We start from the raw sequence: 11,100 nt of genomic DNA on the forward strand, positions 1-11,100 counted from the left end.
TTTAGTGAAATAAGACAAGGTTGAAAGCTACATAACTAATCGAATTCTTTTCTAAACAACTGTATCATCATTTTCATGTACTGACACGATGCTTGTCTGTGAGTAATGGTATATTAGCGGATGGGTCTACCCCATGAGAATAGATATATATCAAGTATTCCCACTGTCCCACAATAGTATATCAGAGAGTGTCTCGGGAATCAGCCACCTCTGTATAGACGATTGTCATGGTGATCTACCCAGAATACATGGCCTTCTACTTCGTCATTGTCATGGTGATCTACCCAGATCCGCCATGTTTTGGAGCGCAAGCACTTAACTCCGTCTCCTTGCAGTTGAATTTTTTAAAAATTAATTAACATTTTTAAAAATCATGAACACTTTCTAAAATCACGTGTGCTTTTAAATTTCATAAACATTAAAAAAATATGAGCATTTTTTGAACCAAAAAAATTCCCAACATTTTATGATTCATGAATGTTTTAAAAATTCATGAGCTGTTTTAAATTTATGATTTTCTAAATCCATGATTTTTTAAAAATCAATAGTATTGTTTTATTCATGAATACCAAAAGAATGGAAGAAACTGTAAACACCTTGTGTAAAAAACAGACACAACTGGGCCGGCCCATAGACCAGTGCCTTCCACAGTTCCCCGACTCCACTCGATCTTACCCTAAAAAAAAAGACTCCACTCGATCCCATTCCGACTCCGCGCGATGGGCACCGGAGACGCCGGCGGCGACGGCGCGGGCCCAGGCCAGGCCGCCTTCGAGGAGCCGACTCAAACTCTGGTAAAACTCGAGAATCCTATTAGGTAATTAATTTGGTGGAGCTAGGAGCCCGTGCTCTGTCCCGATTCCACGCTTTGATGTTTGGGTTCAGTTAGGGTTTCGGTCGCCGCGTTCGCCCATGCGGCCATGCTTCAGGAGTGTTCTGACGAGATGTCGTTAGGGTTTCCGATTCACCTCCGACCTGCCGGCGTGCTTCGTCCGTACGAGGTGCCATGGTGTCCTTGTGATGATAAATCAGTGGTGCATTCCTGATCTGGAACTGCGCCGCATGTCTGCTCGATTTTCACTGAAGAATTAGTGACGCCCCTAGCTCAATTCAGAAGAAGGTGTGTTTTGTTTTTCAGAACAGAGGAGTTCTTCCACTTATATTACAGAGGTGTCTTCTGTTATTTAAGAACATAGGGGTTCTTCAACAGTCCCACTTTATAGTACAAACTCAGCCATGTTAAGATTTGATTTTTAGACCAATGATTGGAAATACGTAACCTAATGTGGTTACCTGTTCTTGAAATCTCACTTGTGGGGAAAAGATTTAACATTCTCGCTACGGATAACTTGAAACGAACAAAGACAATCCTCTTAAACTGTGAAATTGTAGAAGCATATGGATGACATTAGATTTGTGGTATGGGCATATTGCGTACCCTTTCCGACTGTTCTTGTTGTACAAGCCTGACAAGTATTATTTTCTTCTGTGAAGCAGATGCCGTTTGCCAAGAAGCTGCAGACACACCGTCCACAATCATGGTCAGCCCTGCCATCAGATCTTGCTGGTCTGGTCCTTCGTCGCCTCCCTTCCCATGCCGACCGTGTGCGCTTCGCTGCTGTATGTCACCATTGGTGCTTCTCCAGACAAGAGCATTGCCTGCCCCCACCTTTACCATGGCTTGCATTCCCTGATGGAACCTTGTTCGGCCTTCCCCATGGAGAAGGGGCAAAAGAATCCTTCAAGCTCCCCAGCAGTGCCAACTACTGCATGTCCGGCGGTGACTGGCTTGTCTTCTCACACAATGGCACCTGTTTCCTAATGGACCCCTTCTCCGAGGTCACCTTGACGCTTCCTAACATATCTTCTTTCTGTCGTGTGGATGAGCCTGCTGGAATTATTAATGATCGCCATGTCATGGATGAATATATGGTTGGTCTTGTGCTACACAGGGATACTGCGATATTTCTGCGCAAGGTAATAAGATGCTCGGAATTCCTTGTTTCTGCCATCGTTGACATTCCGCCTCTTCGCACTGTTGCATACTGCCAACCGGGTTCAACCTCATGGCTGGTCAGTGGACTTGGCAGCATAGCGTCGTTCATAGACATGATGTTCTATGAAGGTATGTTGTATATCATTGACAGGTCCAACAACCTTTTGGGAATCAACGTCGGAGAGGACAATGATAACGGAAAGTTAAGGGTATCTCGGATCGAGCGTCTACTCGATGGTGCCCCCTGCGGCTTTAAGTATTTCCGAGGTTGCCTCTCTTACTTCGATTCGTATCTAGTTGAATCTCATGGTGCACTACTGCTAGTACGGAGAGAAATATTTTATATACGTGATAATGACATGATTGGTGCTACCAAGCCTGCAGTAGGGATTGAATTCGAGGTGTCTCAGTCAGACTTCCAGTCCCGAAGTTGGGTGAAGGTGAGCAGTGTTGGGGATGACCAGGCATTGTTCATCAGCAAGGGTTCCTCCAGATTTGTTGACGTGTCTCGGTACAAGCTGAATGGGAATTGCATATACTTCCTGGACGATGGCAGCTGTGACTGGTTCTGGAAGGATGCGCCAAGTTCATGTGCAGTATATGACATGCGGGATGGAAATTGTTTCTTCATACCACTGCCGACAGTACGATCCAAGGACGTCAAAATGCTAGCGGCATGGCTTTTCCCTCAGAGCTGACATAGATATTTTCCTCCATGCATATGAGTGATGCTTTAGCGGATCATTGAGCAACGTAAGCGAACATTGTCAACTGGGTGTTTGTTCTCCATCCGGTCTCCAGGACTTCATTCGGATGTAGCATGTGTTTGTTCTGCGTCAGGTTTTGCATGTTGCAACTGGAAGGCCTTTTTTCCTGAGCTGTAGGATACTGTAGTCCTACTGGAAAGCTGATGCTTGTGTTCCTCAAGCTATCTGGAAGACTTTGCCTTTACTTCTATCTAGATTGAAAATGACTTAACATGTTCTTTGAAGTGCTCATCATGTTAAAACTTGCTCTATTCTGGTTAGTGAGTTGTTTTTCTTCATACGGGTTTGTAGGGCTATCGTAATTCATAGTTCCTTCTTGCTCAGCTATTAGATTTCATATGTTGGTCTTCCAAACTGCATTCTTTGTTCTTTCAAGATTTGCATTGCCTGGCTTGTTTTTCAGGTTTGCAAGCTATTGATGCTGAGAAAACTTACTTTTGTCAGTTGGTACAAGTCAAGTTTAAATCATGCGAGTTGCACACCTGTGCATAGTATGTCTTTGGTGCTCAATTTTTCACTTGACCCTTCTCTTTTTCTTTTTAATCTGGCACCAAGGCACTTTGCATAGGCGGTTGTATGCCCCCATTCAGTAATTCAGGATATACAATGATCAGTACTCACAAGTCAGAACATGACTGACCTGCCTATGTAAATTCCTAAAGAGCTTTATGGCACTATGTAAATTCTCACCTGCCTCACTGTACAGTAGACACATATTTGAACAAACCATGTGAAATATGAATTCATTTATCTTTGATGCTGCACAACTGTTAATGTCTCCCAAAGGAAAGAGGCGAATCCACACTTGCAGACTTTGCACATATTTTCTGTTATTTTATATCCAATTTTTTTTTCTTTCACTCCCTACGCGAATTATCACTGTTGCGCTAGAGTAACTGTTTTGTTTCATACGTATAGGAGAACTTAACAACACAATAAATTTGAGATTTTCTACTCTACATTTTGCAATTCTCCTTCTGTTGTTTCCTTGTTCCCTCGTGTGTGTCGTGTGCTACCTATTGTAGCAGTTGTGTTGCATTTCATTCCCTATTGTAGGTGTTGTGTTGTATCTCACTCTTGTTTATGCAAATGAAAATGGTTCAGGCCGGCTTTTGCCTGCCGTAGCAGCTTCTAAAAAATATTTTGCAACACTGGAGGAATACAAATACTCTAATATCCTGCTTCATGTGTGGTGTTCCCAAAAAGGAAAAATATTGTTTGCTGCAGCCCAGAAACCTTGGTGCCAAGCCCCGGTTGAGCACGACGATGCAATCTCCTCCGGTGACAGTGATGAGCTGAAGCCCGTCCCCAGCAGGCATTAGGAGGGAACACTCGCTGTGCAATCATACGACGGGCACCTGCAAGTGTTGTTGCATACTAGGTGTGGTAGGTGAGAAGAAATGATGACAGGATTCGAACTGAATTTTTTGGAGGCAGACAGTGTTCAAGACAAGTACGTACTCCCTCCGATCCAAAATAAGTGTCGTGGTTTTAGTTCGAATTTGAAGATTGCAATCAGTGCTGCACGTGGATAATGTCTGAGAACAGAAGCAGGGTCTGTCAGTACTGATGCAAAGGAGAGGGGGTGTGAAACGCTGGGCCTTCTTGGAATGCTTGACAACCTTTGGAGCAGCACCTCTGGTTAGTTTGAAGAACTTTTAGGCGGAAACTATTGATTTTACTAGGCATTCCTGTACATGATTTTGTCCTGAATCAAACATCAAGCTATGTCGGAGCATGTCCATATAACATAATTGAACAGCAGAAGTGCAGGACAATGAGTTTCTTCAGTAAAAGCAAAACCATGCACACCTAGTTTTTTTTTCTTTCTAATTCCACTATTACACAGCACAGATTGGAATTCACGATCAAGAACCTGTCTATATACTTATAGTAAGCTAGTAATTGGTTGTAAAGATAATACGAGTACTACCGTTATGATATTCACCTGCATAACCATCATCAGACTACACCATGTGCGACCATGAACACTTGTTCCTCTACCATCTTCATTTTTCACAAAATGTGTGCCTTTGCAGCATCGTGTATGCATCACGGATGAGAATATGGATTCTTGATTATTCATACTGAGAGTGGTGGTCCAATTTTGAAGATATGGTGATGTCTCTCTGTTCTTTCTTTTAAATCTGGTAGGAACTGTTCAGAGCTCCCTTAAATATGATATGGAGATTCTAAGAGCATCTCCAGCCGCGCCCCCAACAAGGCCCCCCAGGCGACTTTTTGGCCGCCGGCGCCAAAAAATCGGCCGAGTCGCGCCCCCAGGGGCCCAATTTTCGCCGGCTCGGGCCGAAATTGGCGCCGGTGGACCCAACCCGAACCCGGCGTGCTGGGGGGCGCTCGGGGGCGTCGGGCAAATCGTTTTTGGCGCGAAAGAGCCGCGGGCCCTCCTTGCCAGCGACTCGTCTCGCTTCTCGCCGCTTCGTCGTCCTCATCGCCTCGTTTCCCACGGCGAATCAATGCCAAAGCTGCCGCGCGCTGCCGCGCCGGTCATCCTCCGCCATTGATGCCTCACGGGCGGCGCAGTGAAGGCGTGACGACGCGCGTCCCCGCGCATGCCACGCGTAATGCGGCGGCCACGCGTGCGCACGGCGCCTCCGCCTATATAAGCCGGCCCCCAACGCCGGTGGCACGCACAGAGTCTCCACCGCCGACGCGCCCGCTCTCCCCCTTCCCCCCTCTCCCCTCGCCATCCCCAGTTCAAAGAAATGGCCGAACGCTTCCCAGGCGACGGCGAACGGCTTCGGCCGCCGTCACCTTCACGAGGACAAAGCTCGGCTCCTCTTCGAGGCCGAGTACCCGGTCCCGCCAGACATGCGGGTGCCCGGGGCGTGGAGAATCAGCGCCGCGCGGGGTCCCGGTGCCACCACCGCCCACCGGGGCGACGCGGCGTGTGGAGATCGCGCGTATCCGCGCCTCCCTTCCGCGGGCGACGAGGGAGGGGCCGCGCTACGTCCCCGACAGCCCGCTCTGGGAGCCGTTCTTCCGCCGCCGTCACGCCGAGCAGCTCGAGGCCACCAACGGCGTCGTGCCCTCCGGCAGGCTTAACTCCGAGGGGCGGCGCCGATGGTGGGGCGCGCCGGGCCGCACGCTGGAGGCCGTCCTCGAGTACATCGAGGGCGGCAACACGCCGAGGTTGGAGTACCCCGAGCCCCCGTCATTCTCTCGCCGCCGTGGGAGCTCGTGGACGCCGAGGCGCATGGACCCCGGGGCGTCCTCCTCCTCGTCCGGTCGGTCGACCGGCTCTCCTTGCCTCCGCCCCGTCAAGCCGGAGCCCCAGGACACGCCTGTCAGCCGGCGCACCCGCAGCTCCGGTGTCACCCCCGCCTCGGGCCGCCTCGTCCTCGTCGCGCCCAAACCGGAGCCCAGCCTCCCCCCGGAGTACGAGGAGATAGCCCGGCGCGGCTTCTCCGACGAGGACGCCGTACGGTGGGCGCGCGACGACTACCTCCGCGACGAGATGGTCCGGCAGCGCCGGGCCCTGGAGGAGATCGCCGCCCGCAAGTGTGGGCGCGAGGACGAGCACGGCGTCGTGATCCTCGACAGCGACGACGACGAGGACGCCGCCGGACCGTCCAACCCGCCGCGCCAACCGGGGGAGGGTTGCAGCAGGGACGGCGGCCGCGGCGGAGGCGACGACGACGGCGGCGACTACACGCGATTCTACAGCCTCCTCGACATGTAGAACTGCAAGGGCGGCGGACGGCGACGAGCGGCGAGGCAAGGGAGACGGCGGGCCTAGTAGTGTCTTTTTTTGTAAAATATTTTAAATATGTATGAACTCGCCGTGTTTGGTTGAATTTGGTTTGAACTTGCCGAAATATGTATGAACTCGCCGAAAATGGTTGAATTTGCTAGATATAACAATTACATGTTCCCTTGTAAATGGCTAACACTTTAATCTTTAAAGCAAACAAGGTTGAGTAGAGTGAGGCCGCAGAAGCCATATCATTAATTTGCAGGACTAATAAATCAATTACTACATAGAATTTTGTTGTTTATCAATCCTGGTGCTAAAGTCAAGATGTTTGCATTTTGATTCACTTAACGACTAAATCATGCAACCAAGAATGGATCAAGAAGAACGGAATCAGACCTGACGTGGAAGCCACAGAAGTATCATATGACATTGTCTTGGTTCCCCTTCGGGCACCCTCCTCACAGAGAATGCAAGTGAAGGTGCGAAGCGATGCTGGCGTAGGTCTGGGTGAGGCTACCGCAGCGCAGCATCTCGGCCTGGTTGTTCTGCAGCAGCTGCTTGACACACTCCACCCGCATAAAAATTCCGTCTTCCTCACCACCATGGAGGGCGACCTCAGACGCCAGCACTGGTGGTCGCCATGCTATCACTACTATATTCGTCAAGAAACAAGGTAATTCATCTGATGTGATGATTGTTAGAAAAAAATTGTTGTCACGCTCAGCTTCTAGTAAAAAGCAGCATGAACAGCAGGAGTGAAAATCAAAGCAGCATGAACAGTTCACAAATGACCTCTAATCCTATCCTGTTAAGTTCCATGTCCACTGGAGCTGGGCAGGTGCACCAGCTCACAACCAAACACCTTCTGGCCCTTATTTGAATTTGGGTTTTGACCCACCTAATCTGGTCCAAAGCTCCTCAAAATTTCGCCTGAGTCCTCTCTAGTGCTAAAGCACCCTGTCACACCCTCTGTATCCTTGGATCAGAGCCACAAATAAGCCCCCGTTCATAAATATGGCACTGACCAGAGGAGGCACAGCGCACCACGAGCTCATCTATCTACTACCTCGACGTAACTCCTACCCCATTCAATTTCCTGAGCACCCGAGTCGCCTCAGTGTAAGGCTTGATTTGCATAGGAGATATGCTGCAAGCAGCGGACCAGCAGACTAGGGTGGGCACTTTTTTTTTTTACATAATTTTTACACTAGGAAGCTGATTGGGCGTGAGGGGCCTTCTTTTGTATTTCCTCCATCCCAAATTTTTTGTCTTAGATTTGTCTAAATACGGATGTATCTAGTTGAACATGTGGAACTGTAGCGGTGTATAATCACTTCAAACGGAAAACAGTAGCAATTTATGTGCCCTGACGATGAAAATTAATAATTCCGAACGAGTGCCCTTATTACAATAAGAAAATTGTACGAGATACCGAACAGGCTTAATCATATGTCATTTTTACAATCAGAATTGAAAAGAAGTTTCAAACACGGTAGGGAAACCTTCTAGGGGCAAAAACCTACCCACATTCTCGCACTTATTCCTTCTTCTCCATAATTTTGATTGTACTGTTCTCTCTCCTCTGGCCCAGACAAACCCCAGCAAAAAAGATCACTCTTGCGCTGCACTGGCAACCCATCTCCCGCATCTTTCGACAATCGATGGAGGACACAACACTTTGGTATTTCAGACAATTTAAGATGATGCAGAACAAAAAGAATGTGTTTGCAAGGCAGCCCTTTCCGAACCATCCTGAGACACGTGCATGATATAGTTTCTTCCGAGTTACCTGGTCATACACAACATTATACCTGAACTTGTGGTTATCCTGCCATGTCACGATGAATGTCTGACGCTCAATTCCTACTAGGGTCTCAAATATCTCCAGTTGTCCCATCTTCTTCAGATCATCTTGCAGAATATAGAAATCAGCAGGAGTGAATACTTTCGCAGCATGCTCCTCAATGGCCTTATATTCAGTAACCGCCGGTGGTACTTTCTGATTAGCCTCGCAGTCATCATTTGCCTTGTTCTCACATAGGCGAACTATGCAGTTCTCATAATGCACTACCAAATCAACTATGGTCATACCATAGTCGAGGTGAAGGTGAAGGGAGGAGTTCAGGCTTTCACTCCTCTTGTTACTACGCATACCAAGAAAAAGGCCATCTGAAAGATATGATGCTGCCCAAAGTCTCCTCTTCCTATACATCTTGTTCGGCTACTCTTCAGTTTTATCCGTCTTCCATTTATCGACAAAGGCGGTCCATCTCTGCTCAAAGTTGTCTTGAGAGGTGGCATCGTATAGGAGCGATCTGAACTCATCCAGTGACTCGTAATGTAGGTGCCTCTGCATATTTTTCTTGATATACCACGAGAAAATACGATGGAGCACATCTGAAAGGACACTCCCAATTGCTCGGATCATTGCAGCGTCACCATCTGTGATTATTGACTTTGGCTTCTGCTGACAGTTTGCCCTCATAAAAGTCTGAAGCAGCCATACATACGTCGCTTCGGTCTCGTCAGAACCAATGGCGCAACCAAAAACTGTTATGCAACGGTAGTTATTAACACCGATGAAGGGGATGAACGACATACCGAATCTGTTCATCTTATACGTGCTATCAAACATGACCACATCTCCGTAGTCGTGATAGTCCCTCCGCAACTGTGCATCGAACCAGAACATACACTTCAACTGCCCTTCCTTATCTAGCATGTACTCGAAGAAGAATTCTGGGTCCTTCACCTTTCTGCTCCTCATAATGCCCACTGCCATCTCAGCACCACCCTTTGCAATGAGCTTCATTTTCTCCCTGCAGCAAAGATTGTACACGTCCCGCCTAATAAGTCCGCATTTATCGTACGAACCGTACCTATTGATGAAGTTGTCCACCATTATATGCTTCCGGATTCCGGCCCCTTGCATAGCCAGTATCTCTGCCCTCGTGCCATCTCCAATCCGTCTATGTGACAACAGAAAACAAACCCCGTCGGGTCGAGCCATCGCGTGGTTGTGATCGTCCACGAATGACGCAACGAACCAAACTCCTCGTGCCCTGTCCAATTTCACCACCATCTGCGCACCGCACTCGCATCGAGTCTCGAGCCTAAGCCTGCGAGTGCGACCCTCCATGGTTATGAATTTGCTCTGCCTTCTCCCTGCCCTAGAGCAAACGAACTGCCTGAACCATATTGTTCCCGAAGCACCCTTCCTTCGTTTCGCCTTCTCTCTCCTGATGCTGAACCCACGCTCTTTGACGTGCTTGTTGTAGAATATGTATGCATCCCCTTGTGACCGAAAAGTCATAGCCATGACCTTCCAATGTGTCTCCATCATCTGCTGTTGGTATTGATCCTCCTCAGTGTCCATCTCTGCTTCGTCGTCACCACCATCATGACCACCTGAGCCATCCTACAAAATTACATATGAAACTATGCCAGTTTTTATCATCTATTACAAACTACCGTGCACAGTACAAAATGTTTGAACAAACCTGGCTCGAGTTATCGGCCCACGATTCCTCAAAATTATTTTGCTCATTCTCAACGTCCACATCTTCTTGTAAATTAAGAACACGGACAAACAATTACACATACGGTACTCTGCCAATTGAAAAATAGAATCAAATAGACTTCACTTACGTTTTCACCGTTTGCACCACATGTTCATTATTTTCAAAATCCTCCGAAGGTAGGATATCATATGATGACCACGATTCGTTATCTCTGCTCTCATCATCTTCATAACTAGTATCGTTATCGATCCGATTGACCTCATTCGTACCATTATCATCGGCCGTAAATAAGGTTTCTTCATCCATTTAAACACATGTTACTACCAACACTGCACATCATTGAAAAACACATTATCCCATGTTAAATTCAAAGTTCATACAGTGGGTCATACAGATGAATAAATTGCAACATTTAACCTATGAGGATTAAAAATGATTTCTTTCTAAATCTTCTGAATTCATCTAGATAGGTGGTACAAGGGTTAGATGACAAAACCTTCGGAGGCGGTGTCGATGTCGCCGGTCAACGCCGATGGGACCTTGAGGCACGGACCTCCGGCGTGATTCAAGACGGCGGCGACGTGGAAGACGATGAATGCACCTGCGGGATTACCGGATGGATCCACGTTGGCGGACGAGTGCGGTGGCCGCCGTGGGATGTCCGGACGGTTAGAGGCGTCATGGGACATCGGGGTGGTTAGAGGCAGCGGACACGTCGTCGATGCGGAAAACGGCGGCGTCCAAGACGTGGCCGACCACTTCCCTAACCGCCGACCGTGACGTGGACACAAGGGGTTGGAACGGGCGGCGCGGGAGATCGGGGTGCTTAGAGGCAGCCGACGCGACGTTGATGCGGAAAACGGCGACGTCCAAGAACTGGCCGGACACCGGCGACGGCGGTCTTCCACTCGTCAGCCGACCCGCGACGATCCAGATCAGCAGCCGCGTGATTGCCGGGCGGCAGGCGGGCTCGATCGAGGAGTCCTCCTGCATGTTTTTTCTTCCTACGCATGTGTATTCGTACGGTCGGGGGTAAGGGTGTACGCCTATGATACGACGTGGGTATACGTTTTCTCTGTATGACCATTTTGCCCTTCT

General features: G+C 48.5%; 1 protein-coding gene across 3 annotated transcripts; it reads left to right on the forward strand.

Moving 5' to 3' along the window:
• Nucleotides 1-684: 684 nt before the first annotated feature.
• LOC123180002 (F-box protein At2g26160) lies at nt 685-2,957 on the forward strand. Of its 3 annotated transcripts, XM_044591948.1 has the most exons (3): nt 706-794; nt 955-1,120; nt 1,498-2,957. In XM_044591948.1, the coding sequence occupies exon 3, from the start codon at nt 1,498-1,500 to the stop codon at nt 2,692-2,694; it is 1,197 nt and encodes a 398-aa protein (XP_044447883.1). In that variant the 5' UTR covers nt 706-794; nt 955-1,120; the 3' UTR covers nt 2,695-2,957. The 3 variants fall into 3 exon arrangements, with proteins under 3 accessions (XP_044447882.1, XP_044447881.1, XP_044447883.1); XM_044591947.1 differs by lacking the exon at nt 955-1,120 and having other exon boundaries at nt 685-794; XM_044591946.1 differs by lacking the exon at nt 955-1,120 and having other exon boundaries at nt 689-794; nt 1,495-2,957.
• The last annotated feature ends 8,143 nt before the right edge of the window (nt 2,958-11,100 follow it).

The sequence above is a fragment of the Triticum aestivum genome, chromosome 1D (assembly GCF_018294505.1).
Source record: "Triticum aestivum cultivar Chinese Spring chromosome 1D, IWGSC CS RefSeq v2.1, whole genome shotgun sequence".
Classification (NCBI taxonomy): Eukaryota; Viridiplantae; Streptophyta; class Magnoliopsida; order Poales; family Poaceae; genus Triticum; species Triticum aestivum.